General features: G+C 39.0%; 1 protein-coding gene across 2 annotated transcripts in view; it reads right to left on the bottom strand.

The window, feature by feature from the left end:
- The window catches only part of fgf13a (fibroblast growth factor 13a), a 128,083-nt gene that overhangs the window by 53,248 nt on the left and 55,139 nt on the right, over positions 1-19,696 (bottom strand). The window contains exon 3 of one of the 2 annotated variants that reach the window (XM_088344754.1): positions 19,032-19,199. The exons of the other annotated variant lie outside the window; for it this stretch is intronic. Within the exon in view, the coding sequence (XP_088200880.1) occupies positions 19,032-19,199 (168 nt within the window). The remainder of the gene's footprint in view (positions 1-19,031; positions 19,200-19,696) is intronic. 2 annotated transcript variants of the gene reach the window in all.

The raw sequence follows: 19,696 nt of genomic DNA, 5'->3' as shown, positions 1-19,696 counted from the left end.
GGAGCATAATTGCGACGGATGGAGGGAGATGAGTGCTTGGGAGGAGCTTCACACCACTGACAGCGAACCCTCCAGAGTGGAGCAATTGAAAGTAGGGCAAAATGCAGCATCCAGGAAAAAAGTGGGTCTCTGTCTGCACTTGGAGAGAAACGTCGAGACAAGCCTCAGTTTGCTGATATCAAAGCACGGCAGTTTTATTTTATTTTTTTGGGGATAGTTTGCGGGTGTGCGACTCATACTCTGGTGAGCCTTTATGAGAAACTATCAACGCACTATTATATCATTGAGTTGTATTTTTTTATTAAAGGTTTTAACATATCACTTCGCATGTTATTTTCATACTGAACCACAAGAGGGTGCTCTAGGCCTTTGTTGATAATTTTAACCTTGAACGTGACGTAAAAACGGAAAGCATAAGCTACATCCGAGACACACCGGGAGTTTTTGAAAATAAAGATTTGATTGGATTTAGAGGTTTAGAGGTTTGAGGTGAAGATGATAGTTCGGTAAGCATCCGAGAGATATCTGAATAACTGGCAAGGAAGATATGAACACACGTGTGACGTTAGTATAGCGTGTTCTCTATTTTATCTTTATTTCAAATAGCCGTTCAAGAAGCCATGTATGTTTTAGGTGTTGGATTTTCTCAAATACATTTCCACCAAAAATGTTACTTATAATAATAATAATAATAATAATAATAATTTCCTTTGTATTGTCATTCTTTGTAACAATGTACACAGAACGAAATGTCGATACACCTGACCCGTTGTAGCGAGTCGGTGCAGCCGCAGCCAGAGCATACTCTGAGTACGACTTATACACGTGTTTTCTTCCTAATTATCAATTTTTGGGCTGGTGCGAAACATTTCTCTTTGTAAGAGGAAAAATTGATATAGCGGAGACGTTAGCATAACGAGTCATTCTGAGGCCAACGTTAAAAAACATGGGCCAAATGTTCCCTATCAAAGCGGAACGAAAGTAGTTTTTCTAAACGTGCAAAAGGGAAATGGTGCCAGTCCGCTCCTGATGGAAGCGTAGAATATTTTTGTATATATATATATATATATATATATATATATATATATATATATATATATATATATATATATATATATATATATATATGTATAATATATTTTTTTAGGGTTTGTTTGTGGGGGGTCTTTGCGGGGACTAATTTCTTTTTCAGTTTTACAGCTCATCCATCCAGTAATATAGGTTTAGTACAGTGTCACCTATGACCCATTTTTTCAGTGTTAAAACTCCAATCAATAGAATAAAAATAGCATTAGCAGGCTAACAGCAAGTCAAGCCATCCAGTCTTTTTTTCCAGATTTTTTTTTTCATAATAAAAGGATTACCTATCTTGGCTTTTATTTAAAAGGACGAGCGCATTGACTTAATTTATGAGTTTATAAATTCCTTTCTTGCTCCGCCAATATAATTATGAATAAGATATAGGTTCATCCGCAGTAATAAGTTACATACTAATTGTATAAATAACATTTAAAATGTAATGTGAATATTACGTGAATTTGAAAAAGCAAATCCCAAATTTGGGATATATTTTTTAAATTCTATAATGACAAGTGAGGCACAGCCTGAGCCGCCTCCACAGACTGCATATCATCTTGTTGGTATTGAAGTTATTTTAGTCTCCGAGTAGTCGCTTTACAAGAAGAAAACCCTGCAAGCACAATTTAGAATTACAATCCAGCATGTCTGCTCCACTGAGGCCTTCACAAGCTCCATATCTTTCTTTGACCAGAGGCGGGTAATTACACAATGTCCTCTGTTCCCTATGGGCTCTTCCCATTCCATGAGGCCCTAAAAGCAGCTACGTCATGATAGAGAGACGATCCTTCACGTTCCTGAGGCCCAAGCTCAGAGGGGTAAGCGAGGGCATTTCGTGTTTTCCTGTCGAAAAGGTCAGATACAAGCTGTCCCATTTCCGCAGGGGAAGAAGACAGAGAGAGCACCGTTCCTGGATGCCATGATATATGCGTCGAAATTAGAACGTCACGGGCGACGCCCTGGCATTCAAGTAGATTAGAAATGGCAGTTTCACGAGAGTGATGATGATTAGAATAGTGAGGATGTTTTGCAAAAGATCATCTATTGTCCCCTTTGCGTCACACGAGCCGCCGACACGCGACAAAACACCATCAGCTTACGCATGTTTGCACACACGGGTGCAGAATTTTTTTTACATTTGGATGATGACGCCGATGAAATGCTGATTGTCATGAAAAGCGCCCATTTGTTAACAATTTTAGCTTATGACTGAGTCGCCCATTCACATTTTTTTAATATTCATGTGAGAGGAAAAGTGTGAAAATAATGACAGAAGAAGAATATGGCGCACATCTGTCAATAAGATCTGACAGCCTCTAGCTGCATTAACCCAGACATTTCAACGGTTGCCGGCAGGGTTATGAGCATGAAAACATACCGACCTTGATAATGAAACTGAACATACATACCTCTTTTTGAATGAATACCAAAATGCTCGCGCCATGTTCAGAAATTACAATTCATCAACGCGACCTAGGGCCAGGTTTAATTTTGAAACGGCAAAAAATACCAAAATGATGCAGGCTATGATAGGATGCAAGCAGTAGGCTATTTGTGATTAGGATCATTTTACAGAATGTAAAAAATAATAATAGGTTTGACAAACTCTTGGAACATTCAACCTTTTTATTCCCAGTTCTTTTTTTTTTTTTTTACAAGAATGCACAAAGTTACCCCCCAAGTGTTCAGTGTTTCTTTTCCTTCGGAAAGCAAAACTGTATTTTATTTTGGAATAATCTGTGGATCATTTGGTTGATTAATCAATCAATCATATGTGTTAATGTGTTCAATTCAGTCCCTCTATTCTTAAACAGTCTATGAGTTTAAATCTAGTGACCGGCAATGAGGTTTGTGTCTGCAAAGGCGGATTTATAAACAAATGAGCCTACATCAACGGTAGCATAGAAAACAAATAACATTTTACAGTCCTACCTTAACTTATAAATGAACTCTATGCGCTGCTCCTTTTGAATAAAAGCATCAATAGATGCTTTAATTCCGAATCCTTAATCTCACTCTTACCATCTGCAATGAGGAACGAGAGTTGCGCGCCTCAATCTGCAACTGAAGGCACTCCGCATAGTTTTATGTTGCGTACCAATTGTATATACAATATTCAGAATACAATGTGAAGATTCAGTTATTTTGAAAGAGTACATCGAAAAACTGTGATGTTGAATGAGTGACAACTCATTTAATATGTTTTAACTTAATATTTTCATGATGACAAATGAGGCGCAGGCTCATCTGCCTCCAGTGACTAAATGTCACTAGTTCAAAGGATCTCTGCGTCAAAATAATACATGTTCATTTAGTTATATTTTTGGGCCTACCATTTTAGAAAATGGGCGCAAATATTGATTTTTTTTTTTTCAAACAATGCTAATATCTTTCGCCAAGCCAAAACTAACTACATCATAAGAAATCCCTTCGGATAGGATTTCAAACACAATCAATAATTTAGAAGAATGGCTGCTCAATATTAATGAAGGCCATCAATATCTTCAGCATTACCATATAAACCGTTGATGAATTGTCCATATTTGACTTCAAACTTTACACTAAGCATCAGTAAAGTGACTATGAATGGGATTAGTTTATTCTAATTCGCAATAGATCAAAATAAATGGCAGTTCTGAATTCAAACAAGCACACATTGACAGTCTGGCATTGGCTAGTATTTGTGGGATACTGAGAATTGGCGGTCAATCTTACTTATTTGCATTTCATTTTACTTGATCCGCTACTTAGTAAGAATAATGAAAAGTAACGAGCAATCATTGTGATTTTTTTGCTAATCTCTGTCTGTCATGAAAACAGAAACAATCTGTTAGCAGGTGCGTCTTTTTTTTTTCATTCCTGTTTCCTAAGGGACGTACAATAACTAAAAAGCACCAATCCTACAAAATTATTCAAATTTTTATTTTTAAATCTTCCCCACAAAAGCAGGCTTCTTTTTCTTAAAACGGACGTCAGTTAATGCACAAGTGTTCGACATGGATATGTTTATTTTAATCTAAACGGAAAAAATAAGGTGAAATAATACTACATCCAGGTTTTCGGCAACGCTACAGGTTCTGCGATCTGGTTGTCATCATTAGTCTCAAATAATGGCTTAGAGGACGGTTGCATGTCCAATAATGACTTAGAGGACGGTTGCATGTCCAATCAATATCCATCCATTTTGAAGGATTAACAAGGCAATGCTGTAAGTTTCTAAAAGTGTTTATTAAATGTCTTAACAACTATATCTTGTAATAATTCAGACAGATATAACGTTTATGTACTTTATTTTTGTGAACTTTTTGAACTATCAATGCAATGTAATGTACTTTTGCAGTTTTCATCATCCAAAGAAGGAATTAAAAATGTAATTGACCTATGGGTTAACCCTAACCTCAAACCGCAGTGCACGTATATTACGTGAATTTGAAAAATCTATGGAGTCATTTTTGTGTGTGTTTTTTTTTTTTACATTTAAAAAATGGTGAAACAGTGTGAGAGGGTACATGCAAGTCTGATACAAGGTATCCTGAGAGGCTGGATAATGGTGTGTATTTTTTACCCATTTCCAAATTGAAATCGGAGAAAGTTACCGGTATGTGGTCTTCCACAGCATCAACTCAACGTGGAAAATAAAGACGTATACATCTGTTCTAAGGTAAGTCAACATAGCATTTGGGGCAACTTTTTGTTACTTTGCTGGAAAGAAAGACAAATTATTTTATAACTTCTCTAATGTTCGGCTGACGTTTGCTTGCGTTAGCTCTTGGCCGCATTCTAGTTCACGTTACTTTGTTGACTGGGAATTCAGTGGCCTGTTATGTGCTATATTGTGTACTTTGGAAATCATACATAAGTAAAAACACTGCTAACACTGAGCTCCAAGCTATTTTTGGATTAATAAAAGCTAGTAGCAATCACAACGCCTAGTTTACTAGACAATTAAAGCATTTATATAACCCGGAATTTATAGTTGAGGCCCTTCAGGTGACTTTGAGAAAAGCATCAGTTGCCTCGTTCGAAATGCCTCTTACTGTGGCACTTACCATAGCGCTCTCAGGAGAATGTCGAATGTTTGTTCCAATGAGTAAATAAGGCGAGGCTTAGCCATAGGTCAATTACAAGTCCTCTGTGCTAACAGTGCTTCTTTGGTGGTTTAGCTTGGTGTATTTTCGATGACACTACAACTTGATTTATTTGTCTGTTCATTTGTTTATATGGCACACATTTGTAAGTATTTCTACATGTATTTCCACGTATAGAAGGATTGGTCCTCAATTGTAAAAGTGGCTGTGTACTGAAGGTCACGTCACGTGGGCCGGATGACGGACTAGTGCCGGGTCTCATTTAACACCCGTGGCGGGAAACTGTGGCACGCTCTGCACGACCCTAACCGAAGCCCACGGCGTGCTGTGAGCAGCCGGCTCGCACTTGACACTTTAAGAATGAGCATTTCGTTATCATACTGCAGTGTTTATTTTGAAAGCTCTCCATTGTCCTGACACGTGGATTGCAAATGACCTTGATCACAGTAGGCTTTTAATGAGCCAGCAAAAGCAAATGAATAATTGACAAGATGGCAACACGTGAGCTCCATTGAGGATTTCCAATGCTAGAATAGAACTGCTGCGCTCATGCTGGATTTAGTCACCAGTCTTAAGATAAAGCTTAAAGGGGCACTTAGTAATATTCAACCATATTTATGTTACTGAATGGGAGAGTGCAACTAAAAACCATGGCTACAAAGCACAAGGAAGAAAACAAACTACTGAGACTTTTAGACAATTTTTCCTTTCCTTTTTCCTTTTTCATTTTTGGATGTACCCTCAGTAGCAAGATAGCCGACAATGATGTCAGCTCCCTCTACGTGAGCCTCATGTTATACAACATAAATACACTACTTAACCTCCAAGTATGCAATGAAATGCTGTTTAAAGCAGTGGAAAATGTTAACAATGTTTGTGTCGTAAAGAAAAAAACCCTCACAAATAAAACACAAAATGAGAAAAATATAACCCCACCCCACCACCTTTTTCCATTTTCAACATTCTGTAAAAGCCCCAGGGAGCCACTAGGGCAGTGCTACAGTTACATTTATGTCACTAGAGTTGCAGGTTGATGACCCTTCGGCTAGAATGTGCATGGAAACTAAAGAATTTTGGGTTCTGCAAAAAAAAAAAGGATTGTTTTTTTCCACCTTAAATCACACCTAGAGGATGTGTTTGGAATATAAGAAGGGCCTCACAACAGATACGTTTAAATAAATAATATAAATAATCATTGCTAGATCTCTATTGCACGCAATTGTCAAGTCTTATTACAACTAGCCACAGGACTGTGAAGTTAAAAATATAAGCCAGGTGCACATCAACAACAGACGTCCTCCTGATGGGCTCATAAATTACACGTTTGTTTCACTTCGTTCCTGAGAAGCTGTGAGCGTGGAAGAGAAAATAGATTCCCCCACAGATCACTTTGTCGACAGCGAGTTGGCAAAATCAAGCACACGGCAGCCTGGACAAGTTCCAGACAATTAAGCACTATTAGCCTGCGAGTAAACAAACAATCAGTGTCAAGGCCGCTGCCTTCAAATGTGCACTGAAGGAGTCCAGTCGGGCCAAAGAAATTGACGACATCCAACTTCAAAAATGGTTCTGCGTGTTCCGGCTTTACCTTAAAGTAAAAAAACAATAACAACAAAAAAAGTCTGGTTTCAGTTTAAACAAAAATTCAACATAACACGAGATAAGAGATGTCTTTCGAGCGAAAATCTTACAAAGGAAAATCCAAGTTAGGAGAATTTCGAGACTCTATAACCAGTAGCTTAGTGCTTCAGATTGCTTACCACCAGCATCAGCTCGTCCCAGTTAGCACGTGTGTATCCTGCCATAAAGAACTGATCCCAAGCACCTGCTTTGTTTTTTTCTTTTTTTTATTGCATTGCTAATGTATCATCAACACTCTCTCATGCTCCCTCACTCCCCCTACACCAGGCATACACCGGGCATTATAAGCTCACATTTCATTTGGGCAAAATCATCGAATTTATCTTATTACTGTATTTTTTAGATCATATTACTATTTTTATATGTTAGGGGCCGGTCACACAGACATTTGCGGCTGAATCACGGCTAAAATTTTGCGGGTTTTTTTAGCCCGTGGTTGCCCGCGATGGAAAATGCGCAAAATTGGCCAACCCGCTGTTCATCGGTGGTATGCCCGCAAAACACGCCGGCGACTGTTCCGCTTCCTCATCGCGTCATTTCTGCGTCATTTTCTCGTGTGGACCACGGGTATAAAAGCTCCCGAGCCGGTGTTGTGCCCAAATCCGACTCCTACGCAACACATCCAACCCCCCCCCCCTCGCATGAACGCGCATTCTGCTGCGATCGCTTTTGTGGGAAGCGTACATTGACATTGGTGACTTTTGCATCCGCGTTAACAAACGCAATTTGTAGAATACGATCGCGCTTTATTGTTTAAATAAACGCGTTATATAGACTAGGATCTCCCAATTGTTATAATTAGCTCGCTTTATAGTTTTAATAAGCGTTTTATATAGAATACGATCGTTTTCGTTGGAAGCGCAGCAGAATGCGCGTTCACGCGAGGGGGGGAGGATTTACCGTTCGATTACGTTCACAACAAAAACAAAGACGGAATGGTTTAAGTTGTATTACATTTCCAACAAATGCAAGACGAAGTGGTTTTGGTTATATGTTCGCCATTACATTCCCTAAAAGTGAGATAAAACAAGGTCAAAGTGGTTGTAGTAGCGAGGGGATGCAAATCTCGGCACCGGGCTGTAGAAATCATAACCGCACAAGACACAGTCCCGTGAAGATCAAGATTTCAAGCTATGGCATCATTTTTATTTTATTATCTTGAAAAGAAATGTCAAGAAATAAAAATGGATTAAGACGAGGTCACTACGCTGACGGGGATCCATGTTCACCCCCTTGACGTCTCGAGCACAACTGACGTGTGCTCGGCATTCGCTCTGTTTATACGCGGAGAAAGGCGTTTGACCGTCACACGCGTAACACGCTAATTTCACGTAATAACACCGCGATACAGGCGCAGAACATGCTATTACCATGCTCCACCCACGATTACCCGCTGAAATTTCCCGTCCTACCCATGTGTAACCACGCCCTGGCCGCAGCCAGAGCACGTCGTTCCGCGTCATTTCCGCGTCATTACCTCGTGTTGACCACGTGTGCGGCACGCGGTTTAACACGTGCTCAAACTTTTGAGCAGCTCAAAAGTTTTGAGCGCGGCCAACCACGTGAAAATTTCCGACCGCGAGTAAAGCACTGCTCTATCTCGTCTATATGGCGGTCTCAAAACGTCCAACAGCGCCCAACAGCATCTGCTTCACAGCCAGAAATTTCTGGCCGTGGTTCAGCCACAATACGCTCGTGAAAGGCTGTGTACCCGCGCTCTGAAGAATTGAGCAGCGCAAAACTCTTTCGCGCTGCCACCCGCGCGCGAATTTCCGACCTCGTGTTAAGCACCGCTGTATTTCGTCTGAATGGCGATCTCAATGCGTCCAATAGCGTCCGCCTCAAAGGCAGAAATTTCTGGCCGTGATTCAGCCGCAAATATCTGTGTGACCGGCCCCTTAAGGAAGATGGGTTCTATAGCTACTTAATGTCCGTAATGGATTATATGGTTTTCAGTTATTTCTCATTGGGAAAGTTTGTCCGAGAAATTCTAGATACGAGCCTAATCCAGGAATGAATTCATATTGTAGAGGAGCCATAGTAAAAAAAAATGTGAGAAATCAATTGACATACTCACAAAAATGTAGAAAGAAAAGCAAAAAGAATAAAGAAAAGGTGAAAAAGAAGGGGGAAAAAAAGGTATTCTAACGTAACGTGTGTTCAGTTTTTATGAGTTTTTACAGGTCTTCAATCATCTTGATCAGCCATGTTTTCGTCTGATCTGGAAGACTTATGTTTTATTAAAAACTTTACAATTTTTCATCTAGGTGCTTTTTATCAGTCCGTTACCATTATTTGACATGCTCCAGGCATTTTTAGCATTCATTTTTGTGAGATTTGTCCTAATGTAGACTTTTTGGCCTTTAATTTAGGACATTGCTTCAAAATAACATGCTTCTCCAGTGAGTTGTAAACCTGTAACAAAACTGATGGTGAAGCTGATACAAGAGAAAGAAAATGATTCAAGAGATCAACAAGGTCCTCATTTACTGTTATGATGAAATTTTGTAGTTGAGAAATCACCTGTTAAGCCACTATATCCATGTTTTGGGTTGCGTAAGTATTTCTAGCGCGCTGCTGAACTTTTAGTCCTGTAAGGATTAAACCATTGAGATGAACACATTGTTTAAAATCATTTGCCTCATGTTGTTGTATATCAATCTTCTCTTCCATATCTTTGTGTAGTTGATGATTTTATTTGATACTCTGTCGATATGGCTTGATTACCTCTTTTATTTTCCCAAGTTTGTTCTTCATTTTCTCCACATTGTTTACAAGTGCCATGAAGTCTTTCTTAATTTCTATCACTTCTTTGCCCATATCCTCCAGCTCCTTGTTTGTTTTCATCACTTTTTTCAGCATGTTCTCCATTTTCCCAGCATTTCTCTCTATTTTGTAATTCATCATATCAAATATATATTTTTGTACGGTGGGACACACAGACAAAGGGACATTAGGAACAAGACTTGCACCAATTATCCATCCATCCATTATCCGCTTATCTTCAGTAGGGTTGCGGGGGTGCCGGAACCCATTCAAGCTGTCTTCGGGCAGTGAGCAGGGGTCACCCTGAACTGGTTGCCAGCACAAGGCATATAGAGACAGACAACTCACTCGCTCATTCACACCTAGAGACAATTTGGATCGGCCATTTAACCTGACAAGCTTGTTTTTGGAATGTGGGGGGAAACCGGAGTGCCCAGAGGAAACCCACGCAAACAAGGGGAGAACATGCAAACTCCACAGAGTAAGATTCGATCTCATGAACTCAGAACTATGCCGTACAAGCGCTAACCACTGTCCCACTGTGCTGCCCGGCACAAATTATTCATTTATTTTTGTTGTACCAAAATTATTTTTCTTTTTATCATTTTTATTCCTCGGGCCAGATTAAAAAGCCTGAGGTCCATGGGCTGTAGTTTTTTTATCAAATCTAAATGTTCTTTTTTGCGGGTATTTTTCCATAAAAAGACAGTTAAAAGTTTGAACAAATAGCAGGAATGCACTAATTTTTTGAGATAAAGTTGTAATTGTCATTTGATTGGCTTTTATTTCAAAGCATTGAGTCGTATAAGGGGTGGTAAAAACCTGTCCTCATGACAATATGGTCGTTCATTCAACACATCTGCAGCTCATCAGCAAGCTATGTTGAGGAGCATTTGGTTTTTTGGCACCTCCGGCTTTGCTTTTAATTGCCGTCAACATTTTTGTTGCAAGTGCGGCATATGAATAGCGACAGGCCTCACTTGCTGCGCACGCCTGTGCACGATCTTGTGCCTGACTGAGCAGCAGATGAGTGATTTTCTCTGGGACTAATTGCTGTAGAGTGTCAAGTAAAAGATGAGAAGCGCAGGTGCCTAAAGACAATCTGTCTTTATGGGAAACTGTCGTCTCAACTATCCTTATTCAAAATGAGTTTGGAATTGGTTTTACCTCAATCTGAGTTTAGGAAATACCTAATATAAGGTGTTTGGCTCTTGTAATGGGTAAAAAAAATGGGTACAATCCAAGCTTCTTATCAACTAATTGTAGCGTGTAAGGCTTTTAAAGAAAGTGCATTTATATGTTTCATGCAAACAGCCAGTGACGTATTAAAATGAGAGACATTTGAGGCCGTGCCTAACATGTCCGCATGGAAATATAAAATTAAACTCTTAAATGGTTGTATTTATTCCGTGTTATTTTTTATTTAACTTCATAATTTGGGGGTTTCTTTTCCAAAATTACTGTATTTTAACATTATATTATTTTTTTTTTCTTCCTTGTTTTCTGGTATATGTAGCTGCCTCTTATTTTTTCTTCCTGTTTTTGTTTTGAGAAATGTTTGACAACAATCAGGAAGACTTCCACTACTTGTACTGCATATTTAGAACAGATGACAACAACAACGACAAAAACAATAATATGCTGGAATTAGTATGGAACTTATTACTGTGCTGAGCGTCTGCAGATGCAGAGTAAAGCACACAATTCTCTTGCCTCATGGAGCGCGAAAGTGAAACTAAGGGTTCTGATTTGGTACATACCTCAGCTCCATACAACATAATTAGTGACAGTATTAGCAAGCTAACAGCATGTCAAACCATTCAATATTTTTTAATGTTTGCCTGGACTTATTTTTTTCATTTCAGAGGACTACCTATCTATTGATGCATCTATGTAAATGGAGCATTATGTAACAAATTACTGTGCTGGGGGTCTCCAGAGTGAGGCACGCAATTTTCTTGCCTCGTGCCAGAGGGTAATAGTGAGACCTATGATTTTTAAGGTTGTGCACAATTCAGCCCCAAACAATAGAATTAGTTATAGTATTACAAAGTAACAGCAAATCAAACCATCGAGTATTCCTGTTCTTGTTGCACAGGTTTTTTTTAAGTTATTTTTTTTTAAGGAGCATTGCATAGGCTTTATTTATAAGATAAAGTAAGACACACAAATGTTTCTGTCTCTGTTACCGTGTATATATCGCTACCTTGCTCCGCCAATCTAATGATGGACAAGATGTAGGTTCATTTATTTGTAAATCTGACTGTGCCTCACTAAACATGAACCTCCTCTTGAGTCACTGCTTATGGTAAATTTTTACAGAAACCAACCAAAATAGGCAGGTTAACCTAAATGCAAACCGGAGTGAAAACGAAAATAGGCTTGTCAACTGACAGAATGTGCACAGATAACCAGCAGGTGGTTCTACAGTTCCTACCCCTTAACCTTCTATAAAAACAGACTCAAGCTTTTAAAAAAATGCCCATGTGAATATTATAATTTTAATTGCAACTTATATGTTAAAAGCACACCTGTAAAAAGGATTGAGCATGAAAGCAGAAGTGTTTTTTTTTCCTCTCTTAGCACCTGGACTGAAAATATTTGGTTTATATTTCCAAATCGCAGCACACACAAGTGTAAACACAAAGTCTGCAAGTCGCCTGCATTATGGATGCGCTATTTACACAGATATGTCACCTCGAGCATGCCGTTTTGGCTCAGCTATGGGTAGTCGGCGCATGATAAACGTAACTCTCGAGGAAGGACGAAAGATTCAGAGGAGGTGACAGAGATTCGCCTCGAACCCAAAACGATTGCCATTTCTGACAAAGACAAGGGGTCAGAGTGGCGCCCTTGAGTTTCTCTGTGTTTTTGATACCGCTGCGACTCCTCTGTGGCGCCACAGGTCCAAACCTGATTCTCTCATTTACGATCCTTAGTGGAGGAATAAAGCAGAGGGATCACATTAACTATTTGATCTTATTGACCGCTGCAGGGAAACTTGATTACGCTCACTGCAAAGTAGTGCAACCTGCTTGATTCCTATCTCCTGGGTTGACTGGTGGAGGCATATAGAATATTGAAATGTGGCACTGCATATAGAACTTAATATTTTAATAGTTTTCTAGGTATGTCCTTGACATTCTTTTAAATCATCTTCTCAATATTTTAATCCAGGTAATCTTATAGTGGTAATTAATCCACCCTAATATTATCCATATATCAGAAAGTACTTATTTACTTCTCGTTTTATTCATCCATGCATCCAGTCATTATACCAGGGATGGGCAAACTATTGCTTGCGGACCACTTGTGGCCCATCAGGCTTTTGAATCTGGCCCTCCAAACAAAACTGGCCAAAATATCAGAAGAACAGTACATAAAAGGCTACTAATAGACATGTTTTTTGGGTGCGGACTTTGTCCATTGTCCGTTTGTGTGTCTACAACAAAAATACTACTCCAGAAATGCAACAAAAATCTACAAAATGATGACTAAACTTAATATCAATTGTTGTACTTAAAACAGGGACCTCACACTGTATATTAGTTTGGCTTAATTTTAAAAATAAAAAATACTATAGTTATCTGGCACTATTATCCACAGTTTGTTTTTTCTGGTGCTGTCATCCAGAAATATGGGGCTCACATTTTACACAACGAAGCCCTCATTCACATTTTGTTTCGGTGTAGTAGTAAACATGTGCTCATTTACAAAATTGTGTTTGTTCTTAAATTTGAGCATGCGGCTCATAATCCAATGTACTCTGTTGTCCGTAGTTTATGTTATATTTAATTAATTGCTCTTCCTGGATATTAGCTTTGCACTCAACAACATTGTCCCGGAGCTCCTGATGGAGAAACTCTCCAAACTGGGGCTCTCCTCCATCTGCAGCTGGATTATGGACTACCCTTTCAACCTCTCGTAAGATGTGAAACTGGCCTGTCATGTCCCTTCCACTCTGACACTGAGGGATGAGCGATGAGCCCTCTACTGTTCATCCAGTATGCACGGGACTGTTCACCAACCCACCCACAAACTACAAGTATGACGTTCACTGACGACACCACCTTGGTGGGACTCATACCTGGCGTGGATGAAACAGCATGAGGGAAGCAGGTGAAGATGCTGATGATGTGGAGTTTGAAAAACAAACCAATACTCAATACCACAAAACCCAACAAAGTCATACTTGACTTCTGGAGGGCAAGCAGAAACCCAGGCCCAATCAATGGATACTGTGTGGAGAGGGTCCACAGGAAATATTCCAGGGCCATCACCGCCCTAAACGAACGCAGAAAAATGTGAGAACATATCTTGTGACTTATTTTGGTATTTCATTATTGTTGTATTTTGTTGCTAAACTGAAAAAAATATACTTTTATACGAAACTTTGAAGATATATACCTTGTGACTGATTTTTGTGTTTTTAAATGTTGCTGCTGAATGTTATTGCACTTTTCATTGCACTATTATTATGATGCACTGTTGTTTTACACTGCATCATTAACTTTATTAATAGTTTTCTAGGCACAACCTTGTAATTTATTTTCCCATTTATTGTGATCGACAATTATCATTTTTTTAGTAGATGTTTTACTCTGGAGTACCATGTCTAAACTTGTTGCATACAATGTTTCACAACATTGATAGCAATGACAATAAAGACAATGCAATTCAATTGAACCAAAGTGAGTCAAATGAGAGAAAGTAATTCAATCATGATAAAAAGAATGTGAAACTTATTTGAGTTGATTCAGGAGATGAAAATCAAAGCTGAGCTTTATTTTTTCCGACTGTAGCTCCCATGCGTAGCTTTTATATGTTGACGTCATCAATAACAGGACAGTAGTCCGAATCTGCCGCATAAAAAAATCATTGGAATGTTGCGTGGCATGCATGTGTTTGCATTGCTTGCCCCACTCTTGCTTTTTCTCCACGATAACATCCTCTCGAGCAGCTTATGCAAGAGCCTCCCCCCATCTCCTTTGTAAAATCAGTCACATCGAGGTGAAGCTGCAACACTTCCACTGAATAAAATATTACCATTACGCTAGCCTGCCGGCTCATCGCTTACTAGGTGAGCATATACAGCCGAGTCTTGTCATAATGTTGACTGGCCAATTGGCATCAGGGGCGCCGGGCCTCCTCTCAGGAGATCGCTCAATGAGCTACTTTTGCTGAAAGCACACCAGCTAGGCAACAATTGATATCTTACATATCCGCAAGTAACCAAAGGAAAGCAATTTGTACAATCGAAGCACTCAACTGGGAGAACTACATGATAAATGAGGGCTTCATTGAGGCCGAGAGATCCTAAAGTACAGTAGCATGCGAACAATTCAACGCTAAGCAATCCAGATAAGAGAAAATAATACAGCTGCCCCACTATCTATGGGTTACTGGAGTCACGGGAAACTTGACATGCAGGATGTATTTCAGGCAAAAATCTTGCCAGATATAGGAGAGAAAATCCAAGTTACGAGAATTTACAGACGCGACCAGTGGAAGGCCAAGTGTGGTAAGCGGAGCAACGAATACAGATACCAAAGCCAGCAAAGTGTTTACACAGCACTTCACTTTATTAATTTCTGAAGGTTATATTCCAAAATGAGTGTTTACCTTCTACAAGATGGGCTTTTTTGTGGAAAAAATGACACACAGAACATTCATTAAAAACCCATGAAAGATCAACTAAACTTAGTATCGTTTGCTAATGCCAATGGTGACTGCAAATTAAAGCAGCTACCGGTGTATCATGCAGAGAACCCACTCGCATTTAAGACTCATAATAAATGTTCCTTCTGGGCTTTCACAGGTCTCAGCAATCACAAAACGTCTGTGAGCATTGCAACATCAATCCCAAGTGTGGCAACCAAATCATTATCAAACATGTCCAAAACCTGACTAACATTCAAGTTACATTTTTCAGAGTTGCCGTCAACGATAGTTCCATCAATTATCTGCACCGCTTATCCTCATCAAGGTTGCAGGGGTGCTGGAGCCCATCCCAGCTAACTTCGGGAAGTGGGCAGGGGACAGGGCAGGGCACACGGAGACAGACAACTCATTCCATCATTCATTCCTAGGGACAATTTGAACCGGCCAATTAACCTGACATGCTTGTTTTTGGAATGTGGGAGGAAACCGGAGTGCCCAGAGGAAACCCAAGCAAGCACGGGGAGAACACGCAAACTCCACACAGGACGGTTCAATTTCATGACCTCAGAACTGTGCCGCACACGTGTTTACCACTGCGCTGCCGTGCTGCCCTTCAACAATAGTTAGTTTTTCAAATTTTATTGAATGTCTCGTTTAAGAATGAAAAGGTCGCACGGCCCGCTTACTTCAGTATTTACAACAACTATTACAATAAATTTCTGATTTTAACAAAGTATCTTATAACAAGACACAAAAAGATAAGGTAACAAATTTCTTGTTACATACAACTAACATGTTTTAGATTTATTTAGATTGTTGCACAAGAGAGAATTGTATTGAATCAAACTTATTAGTGGAAGTACAATGTTAGCAAAAAGATTGGCTTGATATATTTTGCAAATCATTTGAATGTAACACACGAGCAATTAAAGGGACCCTGGCTTTTTATTTATTTTGTCTTCCTTTGTTCTCCAATTTCGTTTTTCTATTTATTTGTTACTTTCTTCCCGTTTTGTCTTGCTTTTTCCCTTATTAATCTTTTTTCTTGTGTTTCTCTTTTCACTTTGGTCTGTTTTTCTTATTTTGCTTTTATGTTACATAATAATTTGTAATATATGGATGTAAGCAATAAAAACAATCTGAAGAGCCGTTTAGGTGCCGAAAGAGCCGGCTCGTTTTAGTGAGGCGACCCGGAAGAGCTGGTTCTCCAAAAAAAGACTGAAACTTCCGTGGTAACATTAACGTAGTCACGTATGTAGAAAAGTCCCGTAGCTACGTAGTCTAACTGTGCAGGCGATAATTAAGATAAAAAACAATTGTTTCTCTATGTTTTACTGCCTTAGTGATAAAACCATCATACAATCATAATATATATTTTTTAAAGCGATCTCCTTCGTCCCCCCTTCGTCTCTCTAGCCCCCGTCATCTCTCGTGGCGAAGAATTGGAGCTCACATGCACGCTTGCTGTCATTTGCTCAATCTCGTGCAGACATTGACTTCAAAATACCGCGCTTAAAACATTGCAGAGGGAACCCTCGTTTTTGCCTGCATCCACTGTAATTCCGGCCGAATTTGCCAGTGGATTTAATTTGTAACTTCGAGCCTTCATTTCTGTGCACAGGATGGATTTCATTGTGCGTTGAGAATCTCGCACATGCGCACCTTAGAGGAAACATTGCTCATAAAGTCAGCAAGTACCAAATTCCTCCAATAAAATGTGTAGTTCATTTCATCAATATAAAATAAATGTGGAGTGTGGAATGATTTACCCATGATTCCTTGCATAGTGCCCGCAGGGTGACCTGGGGACAAATAATATGCCACACAGGACATACATTAAAAATCCATGAAAGATTGTCTAGATTTAGTATAGTGTGCTAATACCATTTATGACTACAAAGTAAAGCCACTGAAGTGTATCATGCAGAGAACCCACTCACATCTAAGACTCATAATGTCAGCAACCGCTGACTTCCTCCATGGTGAGTGTTATTTATAAATGTGCATTTAATTTCATCAATATAAAGACAAAATGCCCAATTATTTTTAGAATGTGTTGTTCGTGATCAGGAAGATATTTTTTATATCTATTTAGGGTTAACTTGAATGATTTTAGGAGCCTGGGAACAACTCAATTGGTTTTGTTTTTTTATAGGGAGAATTTGTTTGAGATACATAACATTCTATACACGAGCTTGATCCAAAAACAAATTAATCTCGTATGTAATGGAGCCACTGTATGTTTTTTAGGCTGCACTTCTTACGGATTTAAGTATATATAATAATGACAATTATGCATATGCACCCAAAAATATGAGTAAGAGGTCCAGAAAAATAAATAAATGAATTAATAAAAAATAAGTCAATTAAAAAATACATAAATAATTAAAATACATCAAAATCAGATTTAATAAAAAAAAATCAAAGCAATAAAAAATAAATGTACATTGTTTTCTATAGAAATTAAACTCATTTAAATAAACAAAGAGAAGAAAGCAATATCTATTCTTATTTATTTTAATTTAAATGCTCAGTATTAAAATGCGAATTGGAGCAATGTATTTTATGCATTCATATGATGATGATTTCGGTCAAATTGCTTTCATATTTCTTGTCCCTAAGTCAGCCTGCAGGCTCTTTGCAAGAAAGCATGTGTAAAACATTCCACATGTCTTCACTTTTATCAGGTTTATCATGGTAATTTTAGATGTGAATGGATCAAGAATAAACAAATAAAAAAATGCAATTCATTAAGATTATCCATCCATTCATCCAATATCTGCACTGCTTATCCTCAGTTGGGTCGCAGGGCGCTGGAGCCCATCCCAGCTATCTTCGGCCAGTGGGCAGGGGACACCCTGAACTAGTTGCCAGCCAGTTTCAGGGCACACAGGGACGGACAATTTGCTCGCTCATTCACACCTAGGGACAATTTGGACCGGCCAATTAACCTAAATTGCATGTTTTTGGAAAGTGGGAGGAAACCGGAGTGCCCGGACGAAACTCACACAAGCACGGGGAGAACATGCAAACTCCACACAGGAGGTTCGATCTCATGACATCAGAACTGTGCCGCACGCGAGCTAACCACTGCGCTGCCGTGCTACCCTCATTAAGATTAAATCAAATTAAATACAGAAAACAATAAAATAAATATGAAATTAAAGAATAATTTAAATGTAAAATGCTCTGTATTTACATGTAAATCGAAGTGAGGTGTGTTATGCATTCATAATAATAAATGTGCTATCCCAAAATTGAGTTAGAAGTTCTGAATAAATGAATGAATGAAAAAATGAATGAATGAATACACAAATAGTCATATAAATAAATGAATAAATACAAAATACAAAAAAATACAGTCTATTAAAATAAAAAACAAATTTAAAAATGAAAATAATCAAATGAAAATGACATTTAAACAGAAATCTAAAATACTCAGTATTTAAATGTAAATCGGAGTGAGTTGTGTTATGCATTCATGCTGTTTTCACATACATGACGATTTTCGTCAAAATGCTTTCGTATCGTTCGTCCCTACATCACCTTGTATGCTCTGTGCAATGAATCATGGGTAAAACATTCCGATCACACACATTTTAGAAGCAAACACACTCGAGAGGAACAACAGTTTCTCTCTCCAAAAAAAACTGGGGCAGAGATTAAAGAGTCTGGAGGAGAAGGAGCTATCAGTTCACACAGAATACGAGAGAAGGGTATGAGGGTGTGTTGCAGGGTGGGGGTGCAAGGCGGATACGAGCATCAGCAATTGAAAACAAGGAGCGGGTGCGAACAAACCTTCGGGCTCAGCGTTCTCTTTGAGGACGGCTTGCTTCAGCGGGCAGCAGAAGATTTCGTGACACTTAGCACGAAAGGGGGACCCTTTACTCCTTATATCCGCAGAGTGGATGGAGTCCTGCCGTAACATAATGTACTCCTGGGTACCTGGGGCGGCGTCATCCTGGACTGCGGCGGTGCCATAACAGAACGAACTCAGGTTAGAAAACTCACAACACAGGTAGAAAGAAAAACAAAATAACAACAACAGAAAATGCTTCCAAATCATAGCACAGGCAAAGAAAGTCAACAAAAGGAAATTGGAAGGAATGAGTTCAGATCGAATAGTGGGTGGGGGGCTTTTTTTTTTTTAATGATCATTTGTTGGGATAAGACCGGGCCTGAAAATCCAGCCCGACCCGGGCCCGCTGGTATTAAAGCATGACCCAGCTTGAGCCCGACCAATAAGCTTGATTTAAAGGACCTAGCCTGAAGAAAAAACGCATTTTGGAATGTTATTTGTAAGCGATTTTTTAAAAAGATCTTTTAGAAAAAAATTATCCACCTGTCATTGTTTTTTATTTCTATGTGTCGCGCGGTGAATGATCCAAATTGTGGGTCGGGTTTGGGCTTAAGATCGTACCTCTAATTGTTTGCCATTTAATTTTACCTTGTCAGGCCACCAT

This window comes from Urocampus carinirostris, chromosome 9, assembly GCF_059441175.1.
Source record: "Urocampus carinirostris isolate Australia breed hairy pipefish chromosome 9, RoL_Ucar_1.0, whole genome shotgun sequence".
Classification (NCBI taxonomy): Eukaryota; Metazoa; Chordata; class Actinopteri; order Syngnathiformes; family Syngnathidae; genus Urocampus; species Urocampus carinirostris.
This window is presented reverse-complemented; position numbering and strand designations above follow the sequence as displayed.